This window comes from Anomaloglossus baeobatrachus, chromosome 5 (genome assembly GCF_048569485.1).
Source record: "Anomaloglossus baeobatrachus isolate aAnoBae1 chromosome 5, aAnoBae1.hap1, whole genome shotgun sequence".
Taxonomy (NCBI): Eukaryota; Metazoa; Chordata; class Amphibia; order Anura; family Aromobatidae; genus Anomaloglossus; species Anomaloglossus baeobatrachus.
The window spans coordinates 65,686,043-65,711,333 of NC_134357.1; the positions used below are offsets into that span (position 1 = coordinate 65,686,043).

A 25,291-nucleotide genomic window follows, 5' to 3' on the forward strand; every position below is an offset into this window, starting at 1 on the left:
ATTTGGCTGAATATGGGCTGAAAGTATATCCCGGTACACTTCAGAATTCATCCGGCTACTCTTGTCTGCTGTTATGTCATCAAAAAACACAAGTGACCCAGTGCCATTGAAAGCCATGCATGCCCATGCCATCACGTTGCCTCCACCATGTTTTACAGAGGATGTGGTGTGCCTTGGATCATGTGCCGTTCCCTTTCTTCTCCAAACTTTTTTCTTCCCATCATTCTGGTACATGTTGATCTTTGTCTCATCTGTCCATAGAATACTTTTCCAGAACTGAGCTGGCTTCATGAGGTGTTTTTCAGCAAATTTAACTCTGGCCTGTCTATTTTTGGAATTGATGAATGGTTTGCATCTAGATGTGAACCCTTTGTATTTACTTTCATGGAGTCTTCTCTTTACTGTTGACTTAGAGACAGATACACCTACTTCACTGAGAGTGTTCTGGACTTCAGTTGATGTTGTGAACGGGTTCTTCTTCACCAAAGAAAGTATGCGGCGATCATCCACCACTGTTGTCATCCGTGGACGCCCAGGCCTTTTTGAGTTCCCAAGCTCACCAGTCAATTCCTTTTTTCTCAGAATGTACCCGACTGTTGATTTTGCTACTCCAAGCATGTCTGCTATCTCTCTGATGGATTTTTTCTTTTTTTTCAGCCTCAGGATGTTCTGATTCACCTCAATTGAGAGTTCCTTAGACCGCATGTTGTCTGGTCACAGCAACAGCTTCCAAATGCAAAACCGCACACCTGTAATCAACCCCAGACCTTTTAACTACTTCATTGATTACAGGTTAACGAGGGAGACGCCTTAAGAGTTAATTGCAGCCCTTAGAGTCCCTTGTCCAATTACTTTTGGTCCCTTGAAAAAGAGGAGGCTATGCATTACAGAGCTAAGATTCCTAAACCCTTTCTCCGATTTGGATGTGAAAACTCTCATATTGCAGCTGGGAGTGTGCACTTTCAGCCCATATTATATATATAATTGTATTTCTGAACAAGTTTTTGTAAACAGCTAAAATAACAAAACTTGTGTCACTGTCCAAATATTTCTGGACCTAACTGTATATGTGTATATATATATATATATATATATATATATATAATTGCCTTATTCTGTCTGTCTGTCTGTCTGTCTGTCTGTCTTGCTCCAAAATTGTGTCCTTACGGTGACACAAAGCGGATTGGCCACTGGCCTCGCCATGGCCCCGCCCCCCCGCACGGATTGGTCGCTCGCCCTGGCTCCCCCCCACACTGATTGGCCGGCCGCTCGCACAGGCTCCGCCCCCCACACGGATTGGCCTCTCGCCCCGGCACCCTGCACGTATTGGCAACTCGGCCACGCCCCGCCCCCCTCACGCAATGCACGCTCGCTCTGGCCCCGCCCCCCGCACGCATCCCCCAACTGACACGGAGACACGACTACCAGGTGAGTACTGTACCCCCGGGAGCCCACACCAGCATACTCCGCCATCCCAGCCGACACAAACCCTCGCATTGCTGGGGTTTGCCGCAGTATGCTGGTGTGGGCTCCCGTGCGAGTGGGGGACGTGATGCGCTGGTAACCATGGTAGCATAGTTACCAGCGCATCAAGGTCCTGCAGCGGCGGAAAATACACACACGCACACACATAACAACACACACATACACACACACACACATCAGATCACACTCACTCTCACATCGCATCCACACACTCACAGCATCCGGAGATATCGCTTGCTTCTCGGCCGCGATACTGTGCTGTGAGCTTCCAGGACCTGCCGGAGGATCACATGGCCAGAAGCATGTGGTATCTCCGGATGTTGTGAGTATGAGCGCGTATGTGCAATATCGTCAATGTGTGTGTGCGTGAGTGTATACGATCAGGTGTGCGTGTGAGTGTATGCGATCGGGTGTGTGTGAGTGTATGCGATCGGGTGTGTGTGAGTGTATGCGATCGGGTGTGTGTGTGAGTGTATGCGATCGGGTGGGTGTGAGTGTATGCGATCGGGTGGGTGTGAGTGTATGCGATCGGGTGGGTGTGAGTGTATGCGATCGGGTGGGTGTGTGTGTGTGTGAGTGTATGCGATCGGATCTGTGAGTGTCGGCAGAGGAGCACGGCGTGCTGGAGGAGGCTAGGAGGAGAGAGGCTGATCCTGGGGAAGGCTGGGAGGGGGAGGCTGATGCTGGGGGAGGCTGATGTTGGGGGAGGCTGGGAGGATGTAGGCTGATGCTGGGGGAGGTTGATGCTGTGGGAGGCTGGGAGGAGAGAGGCTGATGCTGGGGGAGGCTGATTCTGGGGGTGGCTGGGATGGGGGAGGCTGATGCTGGGGGAGGCTGGAAGGAGAGAGGCTGATGCTGGGGGAGGCTGATGTTGGGGGAGGCTGGGAGGGTGTAGGCTGATGCTGGGGGAGGCTGGAAGGAGAGAGGCTGATGCTGGGGGAGGCTGATGCTGGGGGAGGCTGGGAGGGGGAGGCTGATGCTAGGGGAGGCTGGGAGGAGGGAGGCTGAGGCTGGAGGAGGCTGGGAGGAGAGAGGCTGATGCTGGGGGAGGCTGGGAGGAGAGAGGCTGATGCTGGGGGAGGCTGGGAGGAGAGAGGCTGATGCTGGGGGAGGCTGGGAGGCGGAGGCTGATGCTGGGGGAGGCTGGGGGAGGCTGATGCTGGGGGAGGCTGGAAGGAAAGAGGCTGCTGCTGGGGGAGGCTGATGCTGGGGGAGTCTGGGAGGGGGAGGCTGATGCTCGGGGAGGTTGGGAAGAGGGAGGCTGGGAGGAGAGAGGCTGATGCTGGGGGAGGCTGATGCTGGGGGAGGCTGGAAGGAGAGAGGCTGATGCTGGGGGAGGCTGATGCTGGGGGAGGCTGGAAGGAGAGAGGCTGATGCTGGGGGAGGCTGATGTTGGGGGAGGCTGGGAGAGAGAGGCTGATGCTGGGGGAGGCTGGGAGGAGGGAGGCTGATGCTGGGGGAGGCTGGGAGGAGAGAGGCTGATGCTGGGGGAGGCTGGGAGGAGAGAGGCTGATGCTGGGGGAGGCTGGGAGGCGGAGGCTGATGCTGGGGGAGGCTGGGGGAGGCTGATGCTGCGGGAGGCTGGAAGGAAAGAGGCTGCTGCTGGGGGAGGCTGATGCTGGGGGAGTCTGGGAGGGGGAGGCTGATGCTCGGGGAGGTTGGGAGGAGGGAGGCTGGGAGGAGAGAGGCTGATGCTGGGGGAGGCTGATGCTGGGGGAGGCTGGAAGGAGAGAGGCTGATGCTGGGGGAGGCTGATGCTGGGGGAGGCTGGAAGGAGAGAGGCTGATGCTGGGGGAGGCTGATGCTGAGGGAGGCTGGGAGGTGGAGGCTGATGCTGGGGAAGGCTGGGAAGAGGGAGGCTGGGAGGAGAGAGGCTGATCCTGGGGAAGGCTGGGAGGAGGGAGGCTGGGAGGAGAGAGGCTGATGCTGGGGGAGGCTGATGCTGGGGGAGGCTGGAAGGAGAGAGGCTGATGCTGGGGGAGGCTGATGTTGGGGGAGGCTGGGAGGAGGGAGGCTGGGAGGGGGGAGGCTGAGAGAAGAGAGGCTGATGCTGGGGGAGGCTGAGGCTGGGAGGAGAGAGGCTGATGCTGGGGACAGAGAGGCTGATGCTGGGAGGAGAGAGGCTGATGCTGGGAGGAGAGAGGCTGATGCTGGGAGGAGAGAGGCTGATGCTGGGGGCAGAGAGGCTGATGCTGGTGCAGCATGGGGGATGGAGCACGATGGGGGGTGCGCAGCATGGGGGATGGAGCACAATGGGGAGTGCTCAGCATGGGGGATGGAGCACGTTTGGGAGTGCGCAGCATGGCGGATGGAGCACGTTTGGGAGTGCGCAGCATGGCGGATGGAGCACGATGGGGGGTGCGCAGCATGGGGGATGGAGCACGATGGGAGGTGCACACCTCCCCCCAACACACACACACACACAACACACCACACACACACTGGGAACCACAAACACCGCCCTACACAGACACACACACACACACAGACAACGCTGCACACACACAACACCCAACACACAAACACCGCGGCATACATAAATATACGCACATACCACGCAACACACACATTGCACAAAACATACCTCCCCCCAAAACACACCACACCCACACAAACCGCGCAACACACACACACACAACGCTACAGACACACAGCGCTCCACAAACCACGCAACACACATACAACACCGCTCTCACCCCCCGCCACACCCAGACAACACCCAGAACATGTACAGCGCCCTACACAAACACTTGGTATCTACACACAACAACATCTATATATATATAACAAAAATCATACATTAACTACACAATACGTAAATTCTAGAATACCCGATGCGTAGAATCGGGCCACCTTCTAGTATATATATATATATATATATATATATATAAAATATGAAAAGTTTCACACGCACCCATAGACTTAGGTGTGCACCGGTAGGATATAGAGCGTTTTGAACGCAGTGAAACACGCTGCTTCCAAAACACTGCTAACACTCACTGTGGACACGTACCCTGAATGTCATTTATTTTTTAATCCATTTAATCTTTTTGGGTGGAAAAAGAAAAATAAAGAACTAAAATAATATGGTTGCATAAATTTGCACACCCTTTAACATACTTTTTTTGAATTATCCTTTGAATTTATGACAGCATTCATTCTTTTTCAGTAGGAGTCTACCAGCATGGCACATCTAGGATTGCTTATCTTTGCCTACTCTTCCTAGCAGTAGCTCCACATCTGTCAGATTCTAAGGGCATCTCCTGTACACAGCGCCCTCTGCAGGTTACCAACAGATTTTCAATTGGATTTAGTTCTGTGCTCTGGCTGGGCCTTTCCAAAACCTTAATATACTGGCAAAGCCATTCCCTTGTTGATTTTAATGATTTGCTTAGGCTTGTTGTGCTGAAAGGTGAAATTCCTTTTCATCTAGCTTTTTTACCAGAGGCCTGAAGAGGCCTGAAGATTTTGTTGCAAAATTGACTGATATTAAGAACTGTTCATAATCCCCTCCATTTGACTAAAGCCCAAGTTCCAGCTGCCAAAAAAAGCCCCAAAGCATAATGCCTCCTCCACCATGCTTCACTATGGGTATGGTGTTCTTTTCGTGATGCGCAGTGTTAGCTTTGTGACAATCATACCTTTTGGAAATTTGTCCAAAAAGTTCAGCCTTGGCCTCATCAGACACATAACATGCTTTTGGCAGACTTGATATAGGTTTTGGCAAAACATAGCTGGTCTTAAATGTTTTTCTTTGATAGAAAAGGCTTTCGTCTTGCCACCCTATCCCACATGCCAAAGAAATGAAGAAATATGATAGCTTGTTGTCACATCTAGTATACAAACTGTACTTTCCAGAAATTACCTGCAGTTCCTGTAATGCCATTGTCAGCCTCTTGGCAGCCCTTCAGGCCAATTTTCTTCTTGTCTTTTTATCAGTGTTTGAGGAACGACCCGTTCTAGGTGATGTCCCCAAATTAAGCTACATATTGACGTCTTCACAGAGTTCCATGCTACATCTATTGCCTTGGGCATTTTTTTTGTAACCTTCTCGTGACTGATAACTTTCAAAAATGAGGTTCCTTGCTGTGTTGTAAGCTGTTTATGGACCTTGGCTTTTGCTGTGTTGTAAGCTGTTTATGGACCTTGGCTATTGCTGTGTTGTAAGCTGTTTATGGACCTTGGCTATTGCTGTGTTGTGAGCTGTTTATGGCTCATGGCTTTTGCTGTGTTGTAAACTGTTTATGATCATGGCTTTTGCTGCAAAAAAGCAACTAAGAAAAGTCAGGAAAATCCTCCTAGAACAGGTAAACTTCATCTGGGGGTTAATCAGAATCCATGTAAATGATGGCAGATGTGCACTGACTACTATTTCACATGAGTGTAAATATGATTGTCTAATTCTGAACACAACCGCAAGTATTAGAGGCTGTTCACACTTATGCAACCACATTATTTTAGTTTTGTTACTGTTATTCACCCCCCTCAAAGATACTTCAATTTGATTGGATTTTTACAGATTTTGGGTGTTATTAAAGGAGTAAAAAGTTCTGGAATGATTCTTCTTAATATAATTTTTTTTTTTTTTTTTTACTTATCGAAACCTGACATTTTAATCCGGAGTGTGTAGATTTTTTTTATGTCCACTGTACTTTAGGTTACCTGTGCATCGTTTTGACAGCTAAGTAATGATGACCATGTACATCTTGTGTCTCCCCAGCTCGGTGTATGATGACCAGCCAAATGCTCACCAAAGGTTCATGGAAAAGCTTGATACCCGGATTAAAAATCATGACCGGGAAATTGAAAAGATGTGCAATTTCCACCATCAAGGCTTTGTAGATGCCATAAATGAGCTCTTGAAAGTTAGGGCTGATGCTGAAAAGCTGAAGGTAAGGATAATAAATGTGCTTTCCCAAATTTAGACCAGTAAAACCAGTAATCTGCTGATTTCACCCGAGACGTGATATATACACTTAACTGCGGCATTATTGTATCAGTAAAATTCCTCAGCTATTGCTGGAGTATTACAATACTATTGTATTCTGGGGGCAGATAAAACTAGTAGTCATTGGTCATAGGGAAATCGGGCCAAACATATCACTCAGCACAGTGAGACACAGCCAGATCGTGCTACAGGTTAGGCTACTTTGACACTTGCATTGGACGGCTTCCGTTGCTATCCGCAGCCTTGAGGAATTACGGTAACCGTTGAAGGAAACCGTTATATTCCTCATAGACTGCTATGGATTAGCTATGGATGGTCTTGCGTTGCATCCGCTGCACGACGCAGCATTGTTATTTTGATGCTGCGCCGGGCGGAGGGAACGCTGCATGTAGCGTTTTTTGAGCAGCGCAATCCGTAGGATTTCGCTGCGCATGCTCTCTCTGGCTCCCTGCACACGTAACCAGGGTAAACATCGGGTTACTTAGCAATGCGCTTTGCCTAGTTACCAGATATTTACCATGGCTACGGGTGCAAGGAGCCAACGCTAAGCGGTGTATGCTGGTAACCAAGGTAAGTATCGGGTAACCAAGCAAAGTGCTTTGCCTACTTGCCCGATATTTACCTTGGCTACGTGTGCAGGGAGCCCAACACTTTCCCGCTCGGCTCCTCCCCCTCCGGCACTCCACTCCACATGTACACACGCACACACACACACTCACACTCACCTGTCCCCAGCCTTGCATTCCTCGCTGCACTGACGTCATCAGCGCCATGGTCCCGCTCGGCTCCACCCACCCCGCACTCCACCCCCCGCCCCCCTCACACATTCTCGGCGGCTGAACGATCAGCTGATCACCCGGCGACCAGCTGCTGTGAGTAATCAGCTGATCGTTCACAATAATCTGCCGCAGGTAAAACGATAGGAAAAAAAAAAAAAGGTTCTGTTGTTTTGTACAATCCGTTGCATCCGTTGTGCCACTTATGCAACACATCCATTGCGTCCATCACACAACGCAATGCAACGGATGCCGTTCAACGCAAGTGTGAAAGTAGCCTTATAGCAAGTGGTTTTTCTCACTTCAGAGCTGGATTCACAGCTACACGGCTTAGTTTATAGCAAGTGTTTTTTTCTCACTTCAGAGCTGGATTCACAGCTACACGGCTTAGTTTATAGCAAGTGGTTTCTCTCACTTCAGAGCTGGATTCACAGCTACACTGCTTAGTTTATAGCAAGTGGTTTCTCTCACTTCAGAGCTGGATTCACAGCTACACGGCTTAGTAGTGCTATATTATGTCCTACATCCATAAAAATTAACTTTTATTAATACATTGAATAAAACAACATCACAAACACTCAAAACAATTACACACAATGTGCGTGTGATGTGTGATCAATACACACTAGGCAGGAGGTATTGGGATCTATGGTTTGGGACTATAGTGCAATGGTGGAATTAAGATAGAAATCGCTATCTGAACAGCGGGCCCTTGGGGAATTGCTCTCCCTCTATTCAGTCCTACCTCACAATGGGGCTTTAAGCACCCTAAATGTGTGGTTCCCCCATACCACGATGGCTGCCCCTTGTTATCCCTCACTAGCGTACACAGGACCGCTGTGTAAACTATTGGCATCCTGGTCTGGCCTAACGGAACATCGTGACCGGGCACCTGATGACTCTGTGGGACTCTATATGAGGTGGCGCTTTGAGCAATCAGGATGCGATTGGGCCCCTGATAGCTATCTCTGATTCCCCTGATAAACCCCAATAATTAGTGGGGGAAACAAGTTGGGAAGAATAGATTCTCCTAAACTATATAATACCAGGGCTTGCCCTTAACAGGAACCCGGCTATGGGAACGTACACCCAGAAACGTGGATCCTCCCTGTAGCCCAGGAGGACTACCACCTAACCGTAATGTACCCCATTGATACGATTTATGTGACTTTCTCGCGTTATGTCTAATAATACAGGGCTATTAATATCAACATTTATATGTGGTCACCTGATTAATGGGTTCTCATTAGGAAGAGCTTGAACTAATATACCTGACATATTCCCATTCTGGTGTGAATCGTATGTGTACCAAGTTTACTTGCACTAGCACTTTTCTGGAGGTTGGTGGTGAATAATTTATGAGGTAGTGAGGGATAACAAGGGACAGCCATCGTGGAATGGGGGCACCACACATTTAGGGTGCTTAAAGCCCCATTGTGAGGTAGGACTGAATAGAGGGAGAGCAATTCCCCTAGAGCCCCCTGTTCAGATAGCGATTTCTATCTTTATTCCACCATTGCACTATAGTCCCAAACCATAGATCCCAATACCTCCTGCCTAGTGTGTATTGATCACACATCACACGCACATTGTGTGGAATTGTTTTGAGTGTTTATGTTGTGTTAATCAATTTATTAATAAAAGTTTATGGATGTATATAATTTGGTCTACTAATTAAGGGCATCCTATTCTACTCTGGTTGGTTTTCTATATTATGTCCTCCATGCTTCTGAACATGGGACACATAGAGACGGGAGCAGGAACCACTCAAATCTCTCAGACCAAGTAGGAAAGAACTAAAATTTAGAGATACAGCATGCAGAGGAGAAAACTGGTGAAAAAAATATGATGGAAGAAATAGGGTTAATCCTCAATGACTCCTTGTTCTGAAAAATCACCTGAAATGACAGGTACGCTTTGATGAAATCCCCAATTTCTTGACCTTTTGAAGACACTTCAGGAGCAGAGGTGAGAGTCAATAGTCCAGACTATAAGGAGAACTAGTTACCCAGGGGCAGATTCCATCTCGGACTGGAAAGCCGGAGTACCGTATTTTTCGTTTTATAAGACGCACCGGATTATAAGACGCACCCCAAATTTGGAGGGAAAAAAAGGTAAAAAAAAAAATATGGAGTCCATTTATAATCTGGTGGTGTCTTACCAGGGAGGGGGCCTGCAGAGGAGCAGGGGTCACAGGAGGCAGGCGCGGTACTGGAGTACTGCAAGTAGTATAGAAGGAGGCCCGGATACTTACTGCAGGTGCTGCTCTGTGCGGGGCCGGTGACGCCGCTCTGCTCTGTGCGAGGCCGGTGACACCGCTCTGCTCAGTGCGGGGCCGGTGACGCCGCTCTGATCAGTGCGGGGCCGGTGACGCCGCTCTGCTCTGTGCGAGGCCGGTGACGCCGCTCTGATCAGTGCGGGGCCGGTGACGCCGCTCTGCTCAGTGCGGGGCCGGTGTTGCTCTGCTCTGTGCGGGTCCGGTGTCGCTCTGCTCTATGCAGGGCTGGTGTCGCTCTGCTCAGTGCGGGGCCGGTGTCGCTCTGCTCTATGCAGGGCTGGTGTCGCTCTGCTCAGTGCGGGGCCGGTGTCGCTCTGCTCTATGCAGGGCTGGTGTCGCTCTGCTCAGTGCGGGGCCGGTGTCGCTCTGCTCTATGCAGGGCTGGTGTCGCTCTGCTCAGTGCGGGGCTGGTGTCGCTCTGCTCTGGGCAAGGCTGGTGTCACTCTGCTCTGTGCAGGGCCGGTGTCGCTCTGCTCTGTGCGGGGCCAGCGACACCGCTCTACTCTGTGCGGGGCTGGTGATGGAGCAGCCGAGCACCAAGCAGAACGGAGCAGCCGTGGACAGAGCAGCCGAGCAAGACGGAGCAGCCATGCACAGAGCAGCCGAGCAAGATGGAGCAGCCGTGCACAGAGCAGCCGTGCACAGAGCAGCCGTGCACAGAGCAGCCGAGCAGGACGGAGCAGCCGTGCACAGAGCAGCCGAGCGTCGAGCAGAACGGAGCAGCCATGGACAGAGCAGCCGAGCAAGACGGAGCAGCCGTGCACAGAGCAGCCGAGCAAGACGGAGCAGCCGTGCACAGAGCAGCCGAGCAGGATGGAGCAGCCGTGCACAGAGCAGCCGAGCAGGACGGAGCAGCCGTGCACAGAGCACCCGAGCAGGACGGAGCAGCCGTGCACAGAGCAGAAAGGAGCGGCTGCAAACAGAACAGAGCGGCGCGGTCCGATCCAGAACAGCGTCGCACAGACCAGCAGCGCCGGCAGCACAGTGCATTGCTCGGAGCATCTCCCTGCCTCCTTTGAGCCCTCTGCACAACATCCCGGTAAGCTACATTCGGATTTTAAGATGCACCCCTGATTTTACTCCCAAAGTTTTGGGAGGAAAAGTGCGTCTTATAATCCGAAAAATACGGTATATATGTGTTACATTGGGGGATCCCACATTTACTATTTCCGGATTCTTGGCTAAGAATCACACTAATTAAACAGTGAACATTTGCGTGTCAGTTTATTGGCAGCAAATCCTGCAGGACTTAGTGTAAGCGGCTCCTAGCAAATCTCCGGTATGGGTTGTGCACTGTTTTTGGACAAGCACAGCCTGAATGAATTGTAAGAAATATTATTAGGCTTGAAGGAAATGTCCACGTTTTAATTGAATGTAGTTTAGGTCTAAAATGTTGTGCTGATTTATTCATCTGAGCCAAAAACACAAAAATTTTTCCCAGGGGACTGGTTTTGCAAAAAATAAACTTAGCTTAAATGACCCACTGGGACCCCCCTTTTCACCAGCGCAAGCTGCTGTGGTTTGTGCAGAGGCAGAAAGCCGTGATGTCAGAGCTCCACCATCCGCCGGTCCTCTGCTTTTTGTGATTGACTACAGCGGTCACATGCCTTTGAGCAGTGTGTCATCCTAAAACACCCGACGACATGCTTCTCCACTCACCTTACCACTGCAGTCAATCACAAGTCGCAGTAGTTCAGCAGCTGATGAAATGGGGACATCATCGCTTCCTGTCTCCGTGCCGACCATCGAGCAGCCTGCACTGGCTCCAGATCGGTGCCAGTAGGTGAACACAGCTGAGTTTATTATTTTTTTCATATCGAGTCACCTAGTCAAAGCTTTGTTTTGCCTGAACAATTGTCACTGTCATCTCAGTGTTTTTAGAGACTAGTGACAGGTTTAGGACTGGAGCCTCCCATTTCCATGTGGGACTCTACATTTAAACAACGTTTCCTTTCTTTTGGTGCTTAATGTGTTAATGTCAGTTTCTTTGACACCAGCTCATTGCAGCGCATGTCTGCTGCAGCTGCTTTGTAGCCACGCCCCTTTAGGTTTAAGTAGTGGGGTTTCCCAGCAATCCTTGCTGATGATACAATCCATTTGTATTCTGGCCGCCTTGATGGAAGGTTCTGATGAGGAATTGACCCAAAGTTGGACTTTATCCTTTTTTGTTGCCATCTCCCCTGTTTGTCTTATATACTTTTGTGTTGTATTAGTGCAGCAGTGGGACTAGTGATTCTCACCTGCCAGCTCACTAGCCAGGGTGTCTACAGGGTACCTTATGGCCACAGGTATCCGGCTCGGCAACAGGTTGGTAGAACCTTTATAGGGACTGGCTAGAAGAGTAGGAACAGCTGAAGATGAGTGCAGGAGGTTTCCCATCTACCCCTCTCACTAGTGCCAGGGCCCACCATTGTTATATTGTCCCTGGTGTCTCCCTTTATTTGTGGTGTGGCTTGTGGTGTTTTTTGTTGTGCGTCAAACGCAGCTTGGTCTGATCACACGTGCCCCGTGTGTGTATTCGGACGACATCCACCTAGAGCGTAACAACAACCCTTTTACTACTCTTATCAGGTCCACTGACAGTCCCCAATTGCTGCTATTGGCACTATGGGTTTATATTTTTCTCATCTGATAAGTGGTGTTTTTGTGCCATACAAACATTGCAATGTTTGAAGAATACAGTTTTTTCCAAGCTAATGACCTTCCTGAACATGATTAACAGTCTGAATTACAGACCTACTATATTGGTAATTGTATGCAGGCTGTCAGTAACGCCCAGGAATCTGAGGCAGGACTAGTCCAGGGTAAGGGACATCCCAGCGGACTAGTCCTGACTCATTTGCATGTGCAATGGCACATAAAGCACAATATCAGATGAAAGAAATCTGCATCCATACTGTTATAGTGGCGTTGAGAACAGATTCCCTATTGTGAAAATCAAACTTAATTTTTCTATAATCAAAAAAGATTTGTTAAACCTTTAGCAAAGGATGCATGCTTATAAAATAAAATTATCTTTATTATTTATTTTCTTCTAAATTTGTAAATCTTTCTGGGACCTGCCTTTCTTGACCAGGATGTCGCACCACCATCGTCAGTGTCTGGGGTGGTTCATGTGCAGTAATATCCTCATGATATATGTTGTATTGATCTGCGCATGTGTAATCTCAGGCATTGACGGTGCATGCAAGAAATCTCGGCCAGGGGAAGCATATCACAGAAAAGAGTGACCTCTCAGACATGAGGCAGGTGGAGAATAGGGAGAAAGGGCATTAGAGCTGCAAGTGCAATTTCCCACACGAAGCACTTGCAGCTCATTTGCATACATGATCAATGCTGACTTTTTAGAATCGAGACCTGAATTTAATTGGAATAAAAGCCCCTGTATATACAGTGGGTACAGAAAGTATTCAGACCCCTTTACATTTTTCACTCTTTGTTTCATGGCAGCCATTTGGTAAATTCAAAAAAGTTCATTTTTTTTCTCATTAATGTACACTCTGCACCCCATCTTACAGAAAAAAACCCAGAAATGTTGAAATTTTTGCAAATTTATTAAACAAGAAAAACTGAAATATCACATGATAATAAGTATTCAGACCCTTTGCTCAGACACTCATATTTAAGTCACATGCTGTCCATTTTCTCGTGATCCTCCATGAGATGGTTCTACTACTTCATTGGAGTCCGGCTGTGTTTAATTAAACTGATAGGACTTGCTTTGGAAAGGCGCACACCTGTCTATATAAGACCTCACAGCTCACAGTGCATGTCAGACCAAATGAGAATCATGAGGTCAAAAGAACTGCCCAAGGAGCTCAGAGACAGAATTGTGGCAAGGCACAGATCTGGCCAAGGTTACAAAATAATTTCTGCAGTAGTCAAGGTTCCTAAGAGCACAGTGTCCTCCAAAATCCTTAAATGGAAGAAATTTGGGACCACCAGAATTCTTCCTAGACCTGGCCGTCCAGCCAAGCTGAGCAATCGTTGGAGAAGAGCCTTGGTGAGAGAGGGAAATAAGAACCCCAAGATCACTGTGGCTGAGCTCCAGAGATGCAGTAGGGAGATGGAAGAAAGTTCCACAAAGTCAACGATCACTGCAGTCCACTACCAGGCTTTATGGCAGAGTGGCCCGACGGAAGCCTTTCGTCAGTGCAAGACATATGAAAGCCTGCATAGAGCTTGCAAAAAAACACAAGAAGGATTCCCAGACTATGAGAAATAAGATTCTCTGATCTGTCGAGCCGAAGATACAACTTTTTAGTGATAATTCTAAGCGGTATGTGTGGAGAAAACCAGGCACTGCTTATCACCTGCCCAATACAATCCCAACACTGAAACATGGTGGTGGCAGAATCATGCTACGGGGTGGGTTTGAGCTGCAGGGACAGGACGACTGGTTGCAATTGAAGAAAAGATTAATTCAGCCAAGTATCGAGATATCCTGGAAGAAAACCTCTTCCAGAGTGTTCTAGACCTCAGACTTGGCCGAAGGTTCACCTTCCAACAAGACAATGACCCTAAGCACACAGCTAAAATAACAAAAGAGTGGCTTTAGAACAACTCTGTGACCATTCTTGAACAGCCCAGCCAGAGCCCTGACCTAAACCCCATTGAGCATTTCTGGAGAGACTGGAAATGGCTGTCCACCAACGTTCACCATCCAGCCTGACGGAACTGGAGAGGATCTGCAAGGATGAATGGCAGAGGATCCCCAAATCCAGGTGTGAAAAACTTGTTCCATCATTCCCAAGAAGACTCATGACTGTACTAGCTCAAAAGGAGGGGGCTTCTACTCAATACTGAGGAAAGGGTCTGAATACTTATGACCATGTGATATTTCAGTTTTTCTTGTTTAATAAATTTGTAAAAATTTCTACATTTCTGTTTTTTTCTGTCAAGATGGGGGATGGGGTGCAGAGTGTACATTAATGAGAGAAAAATGAACTTTTTTGAATTTACCAAATGACTGCAATGAAACAAAGAGGGAAAATGTAAAGGGGTCTGAATACTTTCCGTACCCACTGTATATGCCATTAGTTTGAAGTGTAAAATCCTCATGACCGGTTCTATTTAACTCTTTGTGTTTGAATAAAGCTGGGTTTACACTACACGATCTGTGGCTGAAAATGACCACTGATCAGCATGTTTACCTTTTTGTCTGTCTTATAATCGCATGTTTAGACCGTTTTCTCAGGACCATGTGCTGCCGAGTACGGTGATGCTTAAACCTGCTAAAAACTTATTTAATCCTAGTGTCTTCTCATTGGTTGGGTGAGGCAGCCTGTTTACACTGGAACGCTCATTCACAATAATCTACTAGTATAATCGGAGCTTAAAGAGTAGCCATTGTTTTAACCTTTTTTTTTCCCCAATAAATAGTACACATGAAAATAAGAAACGCTATAATACATCTAATAAGATAAAAAGAGAAAAATACACTTCTTAGGGGTACTTTGCACGTTGCGACATCGCTACTGCGATCTCGTCGGGCTCAAATCGAAAGTGACGCACATGCGGCGCCGGTAACGACGTTGCAATGTGTAAAGCCTAGATGCGCCGATAAACGATCGCAAAAGCAGCGTAAATCGGTGATCTGTGTAGCGTCGGACATTTTCAGAATGTCGCACCAATAGGTGATACGATGTTGTTCCTCGTTCCTGCGGCAGCACACATCGCTGTGTGTGAAGCCGCAGGAGCGAGGAACATCTCCTTACCTGCCTCCACCGCCAATGCGGAAGGAAGGAGGTGGCCGGGATGTTTACGTCCCGCTCATCTCCGCCCCTCCGCTTCTATTGGCCGCCTGCCGTGTGACGTCGCTGTGACGCCGCATGACCCGCCCCCTTAGGAAGGAGGCGGGTCGCCGGCCAGAGCGACGTCGCAGGGCAGGTAAGTGCGTGTGAAGCTGCCGTAGCGGTAATGTTCGCTACGGCAGCTATCACAAGATATCGCATGTACGACGGAGGCGGGTACTATTGCTCTTGGCATCGCAAGCATCGGCTAGCGATGTCGCAGCGTGCAAAGTACCCCTTACTCCTCTTGGATTGATCATTCATTTTCCAATTTTTCAATTCAAAGCTAAAATCTTCAGTGAATACAGATTTTCCCATTACTGAGATCGAAGATGACAGATGCTGCTCATGAGATTCTATGGATGAAGAGGAGGAGTCTGTCTGCCTCTATCTCCTCCCTTCTCCATAGATCATTATAAGTAGCAACTGTCATCTCCTTTCTCAATACTGGAAAAATTACTGAAGATTTTACCTTATGACTTGAGAGTGGAATATCAATCCAGGAAGAGAAAAAAGCAGATTCCTCTGATAGGATGTATAATAAAAAATATTATCCTGGCTGTATGTGGGTGGAGACTGCCCAATTAGTGACTTCTTTGGGGTTCATGTCAACCCGAACTTTATCTAAAGTCTAGGTGAACCCGCCGAACTGAACTTCCATAGGTCCGCTCATCTCTAAACTTGCGTAAAATGAAAGTCTTGAGTAAATATTCTCCCCTCGCACGTCTCCATCTGCATTTTGGCCATTAATACCATGATCCTCATTAGCTCAGTGTCTTATTCACATTGCCACAACCATACAGCGTCCTTACTACGTACGTGCACTTGACTCCTGCGTCATTGGCACCTGGACAGCAATATCTAATAAGTCTTCCGCGCTTTCTCGGAAAGTGGCTTTGTGTTGCAGGTGCACAGACGCGGGTTTAGCAGATTTTTTTCTTTTTTTTTTTGCCAAACACAAAAACATTCTTTCAACTTTTAATTCCTCTCCAGTAACTCCTGCCAAATTACCCTCGTACCCCTTTGGGACGGAGCTAGAATTTTCAATTACGTGTGGGATATCACTATTAATTGCGCTTTAGTGTTTAGCTTTGGGAAGATTACGCTTCATCTTCGAAAGAAGTGTCGGGGTTTTAGACAGAGGTCACACTGTACCAACCCTTTTAGCTCCCTTTACACTTCTGCAAAGCGAAAATGTGCACAGCAGACAGGTCGAGCGCAGTTCAGCGGAGCCTTCCGATTGGGAGACCATTATATAAATGATATTCAGATAACAGGGGACAAAACGCGGCATCAATGAGGTCATTGAACATCTTTGTTGCGAAATTAATGAGATTTTCAATCAAGCCGAATGCGCTTCCTTATTATGATGACCTAATGAGTCCGCTCAATATGTGGGAAAATAGGAGGTCGCGCTCTTCCTGCACCTGCGGCATGGAAAATCTTGCTGGGGTTTGTAGATTTCCACTTTTGATGTGAATCAACCACCCAGTGTTTGCATTCAGCAAAGTATGAATGTTTAATTACAAGAGAAATGCCATTGCCATCTCCTGCGGACAATGAATGGAGCATAGACCTCATTGAGGTTATCAAAAAGGGACCAGTGGCCAATTGGGTCAATGATTTGAATTGTTTGACAGACCCAGAGGAACAAGTAGAGTTCAAAAATCCCAAGTAAATTTGAGAAGTTTGCCACAGAATCTGTTAGTACGAACTGCCATAAGTAATTAAAGTTAACAAAAGCTCGTTGTGATCGAAAGTTCAAGTTCAAACTGTAGAGTTAATTTGAATTTGCCCAGTTTTGTTCGGAGCCTCTCATGAATCATGATCTGATTACAAGGGTGAGCAGTTACATTAGGGCACTATTTGCTTATTTCTTATAACAAAGGCAAAATCATTTCTTTAAGGTCCAAGTTACTGATACCAACCGAAGATTTCAGGAAGCCGGGAAGGAGGTAAGACGGAAAAAAAAAAGGTCTTGTAAACCAAACCTTTCAAATTTTTCAAAATTTTACCAAAATTGGATCAATATCTTTTATATCTAAGGTCATTGCTAAGACGGAGGAGACCATTCGGTGCAGGACCCAGCAAAGAAATATCGCAACCGTGGTCGATAAATTACAATTGTGCCTTCCGGGTGAGTTTTATTTACAAGATATTGAGTATTTTTTCACTTACTATAATTTGACGAATGGTTGCGTGAGTGAAATCCTGGACGACTGTGAGGATAAGTACGTAGATTTCCGTGACCCTTTCTGTTTTGGAACCTGCTTCAATCACTAAAATAGGACTTTGTTGTGAGTCCCGATCCCAGGGTTCATCTCAGTCAGTCCTCTTTGGCTCGGTTGGCTGCCTAAAACTGGCCATTGACATAAAATAATTGTTGGCTGGAAGAGCTTTTGACCAACAATTATAGTCAATTACGACAATTTCCCCATTAACTTGCTTGTTTGCCTTGGCTGAACGCGCATGTTGACGTTATAGAGTGCGGTCAGATAAGTGGCTGCCAGATGCCTCTGTCACCATCTATGTTGTGAGAAACAGTAGAAGGGGTGATAAGTGCTGCTGGGGTCTGGCAGAGACGTGTTCTCCCCCCTGATAATAAACAAGCATGGCCAATCTGCATGTATTTGGGACAGTCAGGAGAAATATCAAAACATCGAGGTCATGTGTATGGCCGACTTAAAGGGGTGGTCCGCCTAGAAAAAAAAGGTCTTGAAATGAGTGTATAATTGGCTAATTGTTCTCCGTTCCACATTTTTATTTACATAAATTTCCCTTTCCATTGTCCTCCCTCCCATGTACGAGGCGGGCCTGCAGCCTCTATAAATTCTCCCAGCATGCCTCTCTTTCCTCGAAGCTGTTTGTTCCATATTTTTGCTAAACACGCACAGAGCTGCATTCCTCGCTCACACGCTCAGTCCAGTGTCCAGCTACTACAGAGGCCCCGGTTACCTCCACAATGGCACGTAGCATATGCGATGATGCAGTCTACGGGAAATGGTTGTCATACAGCACAAAAAAGAAGCAATGGCTCCCGATTCCATGTGAACTGTGACTTGTCACGCAAAAGCATGGTCGGAAAGGAGGGAGCGGAATGACTGTTAGGACCGAACTAATGTGCTGGCAGCCAATGCCGAGTGATACCAAAATTGCAAAAAGTGCTCCATTAAAAAAGTGGTTAAGCTCTTTATATCTTTATTAATTTTAAAGCAAATGGATTCTAAAAGCAAAAAGAATCCAACATGACAGGTCTACTTTGGTATGATTATTTGGCGCACACAATTGTGCCGGGAGTTGTCAGAAAATCTCTCAATTGGCCATTACAGCTTTTTGAAGAATATAAGTTATGGATTGAATAGCAACTAATTTGCTTTATCTGTAAATCACTGGACGGGTTTTGATCCCCGGAGTCACGTATTTCTATCGGTTCACGTTCACAGGCGTTGGTTCCATCTGAGCTCTGCGCATTCGCCATGTGGCACTGCAGCCTTCTTCTAATGCCAAGATTGCATGACCCCAGAGGAGAACGGGACCAGACCCTTGAGTCTTTTAATTTATTTATTTTTTTAATATAATTCCCAAGGCCAATTGTAGACTCCTACTTTTTTTTTTTATAAAGCTATTACTATCCAGTTGGAATATATAGCAGCCATTTCCGGATTTTTTTTTTAATGGCATATTTCCTTGAAGATGCTCTCTTTAGATTTTGCTATAAAATCTTGAAATCGTATCATTTTTGTACTTTTTAAGTTTCCCTCCAAATTACTTATAATATATTCCTTTATATAGAAGAAAATCACTAGGGCAGTGTAAGGGTCTGTTTACACCAGGCAATCTGTGGCAGGAAACAGCCACCAATCAGCTGCTTGTTTGCCGATCGGCGGTTGTGTAATATCCTGTTCCCGCAGGCAGACTGCGCTTCAGATGTGCCGCTGAACCATCTGTAATAGATCGTTCACCATCCATAGGCTGCTAATGTTCTTGGCAGCGTGTGTTCTGTTTACACCGGATGATGTGCTGCCGAGAATGAGGATCATTTGTGCAGCTCAAAAGATCCTTTCACCTAACGAACAAGTGTTTAGACTGCAAGATTATCATAAAAGAAGCTTTCCTAGGAAAGCCCGTTCATGAATATTATATTGTGTACGTGCTCCTTAAGATGAAGCTGGAGATAAGGTGCAAGAGCATTAAACTTGCAGTTTTTAGTGAAGTTTAAAGTTTACAATTAGTCCTGCTTCTCTCCGGCATAGCTGGCTTTGTGTTCCAGAGGCCACAGAATGACAATGGTATCTGCATTACTGCCATGAATTATGAATAAAGAGAAAATTAGCTATTGAATTGATCAATGCAACAGAGCCCCAAAACCTCGTCACGGTATTCTTTAATTTTTGGGGTCCCTATCTAATGTGTGTCCTCTCATGCAGTTAAAAAAACTTACCATGTGTGGGAAGCTGAGACCCAGGCTATACATGTATAATGTGGACCGGCAAGGTATGGGTGGGGTCGGGTTTACAAACGAAAGTCTACTAACAAATAAAGAAATAACGTTTGGAACACCATTCTAAGGGGCACTTTGCACACTACGACATCGCAGGTGCGATGTCGGTGGGGTCAAATTGAAAGTGACGCACATCCGGCATCGCAGGCGATATCGTAGTGTGTAAAGCCTTTTTGATACGATTAACGAGCGCAAAAGCGTCGTAATTGTATCATCGGTGTAACGTCGGTCATTTCCATAATTTCGGAAGGACCGATGTTATGATGTTGTTCCTCGTTCCAGCGGCAGCAGACATCGCTGTGTGTGAAGCCGCAGGAGCGAGGAACATCTCCTACCTGCGGCTCACGCCAGCTATGCGGAAGGAAGGAGGTGGGCGGGATGTTTACGTCCCGCTCATCTCCGCCCCTCCGCTTCTATTGGCCGCCTGCCGTGTGACGACGCTATGACGCCGCACGACCCGCCCCCTTAATAAGGAGGCGGGTCGCCGGCCACAGCGACGTCGCAGGGCAGGTGAGTGCATGTGAAGCTGCCGTAGCGATAATGTTCGCTACGCCAGCTATCACCATGATATCGCTGCTGCGACGGGGGCGGGAACTATCGCGCTCGGCATCGCAAGCATCGGCTTGTGATGTCGTAGTGTGCAAAGTGCCCCTAAGTCTGAACTGGGTGCAAAAACCTAAAAAAACTTCACTGCATGGAGTGAAGATATGCACACCAGTGACTATGTAAGGGGAATACATGTAATAGCAGAAACTGCTGTGTAAATACTGGCCTTTATTCATATTTCAAGGCAGTAATGCAGATTCCATTGTCATTTTTTCATTTTTCCATGTAGCTATTGTATTTTTCAGGCCAGTATTCACACAGCAGTTACTGCTATTACATGTATTCCCCTTGCATAGTCACTGGTGTGCATACCTTCACTCCATACAGTGAAGTTTTTTTAGGTTTTTGCACCCAGTTCAGACTTAGAATGGTGTTCCAAACGTTATTTCTTTATTTGCCAGAGGCCACAGAGGCACATTTGTTAGTCAAAAGTGATAATCTGAGTTTAGGGTCAGACTGTCTTGAGTTTGTGTGGCCAAAGGATTCCTGCATCAAACTACCTAAAGTGAAAAACTGAAGATGAAGCTGGACCACAGAACTTACCTAATGTCTTATCTGCCCTTCTCTAATGATAGATACTTAGGAATGTTCACAAAATGTAAGGAAACCCATCACTTATCCCTGTCTGGTATTACTTATCACTTTTTAGCACTACCTGGTATCACTTATCGCTGTCTGGTATTACTTATCACTTTTTAGCACTACCTGGTATCACTTATCACTGCCTGGTATACTACTTGGTGTCACTTATCACTGTCTGTTATCACTTATCACTGCTTTTTATCACTTATCACTGCCTGGTATCACTTATCACTGCCTGGCATAGCTTATCATTATTTGATATCACTTATCACTGCCTGGCATCACTTATCCTTACCTGGTATCACTTATCACTGCCTGGTATCACTTATCACTTCCTGGTATCACTTATCACTGCCTGGCATCACTTATCCTTACCTGGTATCACTTATCACTGCCTGGTATCACTTATCACTGCCTGGCATCACTTATCACTGCCTGGTATCACTTATCACTGCCTGGTATCACTTATCACTTCCTGGTATCACTTATCACTGGCTGATATCGCTTATCACTGTCTGATATCGCTTATCACTGCCTGGTATCGCTTATCACTACCTGGTATCACTTATCACTGCCTGGTTTCACTTAACACTGCCTGGTATCACTTATCACTGGCTGATATCACTTACCACTGGCTGATATCACTTACCACTGCCTGGTATCACTTACCACTGCCTGGTATCACTTACCACTGCCTGGTATCACTTACCACTGCCTGGTATCACTTATCACTATGTGATGCCAGTGATTCTATGTTGTATAATGTGGCGTTTTTGGAGATACCCCGGTTGGGCAGTTTCTTGGGGGTCATCTACATTTTACTATGGTATATTCCTCTAATACATAATAACATTAGTATTATATTACTATAATATGTATAGATTTGTTTCTTAATCACATGATCACTATTAAAGTTGTAATTATTTAAATATGTTGTAATTATTTCCATTCTCTATCTCTTTAGCCTTAGAAATGTACAGCAAACTAAAGGAACAAATGAGCGGAAAAAGGTAAGCTTGGTACCAATACATAAGCAATAAATATCTTAAAGGGAATGTCCACCTTTGGTGACACTTTTTTTTTTAACTTAAATGTATGTATTCAGGGCTAGACATTTTGTAAAATTGGGTTTCATTAACAATATAGCACCATTTGGCTTTTACAGGCCTTATGTTTCCAATTAGAAAAGTAATAAAGGGCTTCTGATTAGCTATGTCGCTTACCTCATGTGCAGGGCATTGCAAGATATCCATGGTTACGACCACATATATAGTTGAAGGTAGTTAGTTGCTAGTGGTCATAGGCATGGATAGCTAAGGTCCTGCAATGCCCTGAACATGAGGTAAGAGACAGTGAATCAGAAGAACTATTGATAAGGGGGGCATAATTTAGGGGGATGCAATCCAAGTTATGCATCTACATCTTAAACCCGTCTGCTTCCAAATCATATGAGTTATTTTGTCAGTAGCATGCTATTGGATTAATCCACCCAGACCAGAAAAAGATGTACACAGATCTAGGTAGAAAATATGACTGGTTTAATTGCGGAAGTTCACATACTTTTAAAGAAATCAGTTGGCTAGGAGCCAAGAATACGTAACACGTCTCCTATTGGGTAAACTGTATAAGAGCTTATTCTGAGATATATATGTACTGTATACGTGTTTCCTCATTTTATATTAGACTAAGTCAGAATGATTCACTTTTCAGAGGAAAGTCCCAGAATGTCTTGTGAGTCTTACGATGTCTGAATACAGATATAGGTGCGGTACACAGTGCAAGAGCCATTTTAAGTCCTGCTTTTTGGATATCTTCATATAATTCTTAATACTCACAACACTTCAGAACCATGTCCATAACACTATACTACATTTCTAATTGAAGGTATTTGCTAATATTATTATCTAATATATAAAGCTCTGTGTGTGTGTGTGTGTGTGTGTGTGTGTGTGTGTGTGTGTGTGTGTGTCCGCTAAAGGAATCCGCACCGTCGCATGTACAATCACAAAATTTTGCACAGACGCTCCATGTGACCGAGGGAACGTCATAGACTATGTTTGGGCGGGAAAATTTAACCCCGTGCTTTCCAGTTACGCTACAAAAATTCTACAGCCATTAAACTGAATGGAGGTAGGAGCTATAGGTTATTAATAGCAACTGTCAGTGGTTGCTATAGGAACAAAATAAACTGTTAGTATAAGATACGATAGATAGAAAGAGAGAGACAGAAAAAGACAGACAGACAGAAAGACAGTCGGGCAAAGAGACAGCCGGGCAAAGAGACAGCCCGGGAAAAAGACAGCCGGGCAAAGAGACAGCCGGGCAAAGAGACAGACCTGGCAAAGAGACAGCCCTGAAAAGAGACAGCCCTGAAAAGAGACAACCGGGCAAAGAGACAGCCGGGCAAAGAGACAGCTGCGCAAAGAGACAGCCCTGAAAAGAGACAGCCGGGCAAAGAGACAGCCGGGCAAAGAGACAGCTGGGCAAAGAGAAAGCCCTGGAAAGTGACAGCCCGGCAAAGAGACAGACCTGGCAAAGAGACAGCCCTGGCAAAGAGACAGCCCGGGAAAGAGACAGCCCTGAAAAGAGACAGCCCTGAAAAGAGACAGCCCTGAAAAGAGACAGTCCTGGAAAGAGAGAGACGTGGAAAGAGAGAGACCTGGAAAGAGAGAGACCTGGAAAGAGAGAGACCTGGAAAGAGACAGACCTGGAAAGAGACAGACCTGGCAAAGAGACAGCCCGGGAAAGAGACAGCCCTGAAAAGAGACAGGCCTGAAAAGAGACAGCCCTGAAAAGAGACAGCCCTGGAAAGAGACAGCCCTGGAAAGAGACAGCCCTGGAAAGAGAGAGACCTGGAAAGAGACAGCCCTGGAAAGAGAGAGACCTGGAAAGAGACATAGAGAGAGAGAGAGAGACAGACAGATACAGAGATTGAGACAGACTGATGCAAATACAGAGCGATAGAAACAGACAGACAAGGAAAGAGACAGACAGACAGCGACACACAAAGACTGGGAGAGAGACAGAGAGATAGTTACTATCCCGGGCAACGCCGGGTACTACAGCTAGTTATTATTATTATTATTATTATTACACCTACTACATATTTGGATAGGATTTTGTAAGATCTTGGAGATAAGAATACCCTTTTAAATGAGCCGATGAATGGAGATTCAGGGAGTAAAACTAGGCTGAATGTAGTTCATTAACATTCAAGTGGGTTAGGATCTTGGAGATGGGAATACCCCTTTACGCCAAGGCTCACATAGACCTTACCTGTGTTGGAAAAATGAGACTCTGATCTGTATGAGAATCAGCACATAATAGAGCCCGGATCAGTGAGGCTGATTTCGCTGCCTTGTAAAAACTACTTCATTTTCACTTATTTTTCCATAATGTGAAATTCCAATTCCCCACGTGCTGTAGCTGTATGACTGGCAACATGTATTTCCCATTGAAAACTATGGGAAGCGATGGGGTTAAGTTCAAGGATTATTTAATAGCAGAAACCGAGCAAAATTCAGCATTGAAATTCTGTAATGTAAACGTATTGGTCCAAGGGCTGATTTTTACATAAGGAGTTGCCAGTATTATAAATATAGGAATTGGCCAGCATTACCTAAATATTGAGTGCAGATATATAATCGCTCTCTGTAAACTTTATATACATGACTACCCCTATTGCAACTAACTTAGAAATGTGAATTTCCTTGCTCACATTTTGATCAGCGTGTGTGCCCATCTGCCGGCCACATGGTGTCCTCTATTAGATGGGATCGTATATTAACACTCGCCTCTATATATGACCCCCAAATGATATGGGGAAAAATTCAATCTCCACTATGCAAACATTATTTTCATCATTATTTCCATTACTGACTAACACTTAAAAGGAAACTGTCAGCAGGTTTTTGTTATGTAATTTGAGAGCAGCATTATGCAGGGGCTGAAACTCTGATTCCAGCGATGTCTGTCACGCTAGGTACAGGGAAGTACCAAGTTAACAGCGAGAGGGAAGGGAAGAGGATGCCCTACGTCTAGGGAAAGGGAACATGATGACCCCTGACTAAACCTACTGCTGGTCTCTGGGGTTCCTCACCACCCTAGATAGGTTTCTCACCTATGCGCCGAGCCGGATACCTGATGCTAGGTATCCTTAGTGCTGGGCCCTAAATAGGGAATGGATGGGATGAGCTTTTCGCCAACCCCACCAAACACAATAAATGACACAAGGAGGGCATACAGGGGTAAACGACATGAACTACTTATCATTAGATGACTCAAGTAGAAGTTCAGCAAAGTATTCATCAACAATACCACAGA

General features: G+C 46.3%; 1 protein-coding gene across 2 annotated transcripts in view; it reads left to right on the forward strand.

The window, feature by feature from the left end:
* The window catches only part of EXOC6 (exocyst complex component 6), a 364,846-nt gene that overhangs the window by 83,166 nt on the left and 256,389 nt on the right, over positions 1-25,291 (forward strand). For both annotated transcript variants that reach the window (XM_075348570.1, XM_075348571.1), the window contains exons 2-5: positions 6,206-6,377; positions 17,187-17,234; positions 17,326-17,416; positions 21,933-21,978. In XM_075348570.1, coding sequence (XP_075204685.1) covers positions 6,206-6,377; positions 17,187-17,234; positions 17,326-17,416; positions 21,933-21,978 — 357 coding nt within the window. The remainder of the gene's footprint in view (positions 1-6,205; positions 6,378-17,186; positions 17,235-17,325; positions 17,417-21,932; positions 21,979-25,291) is intronic.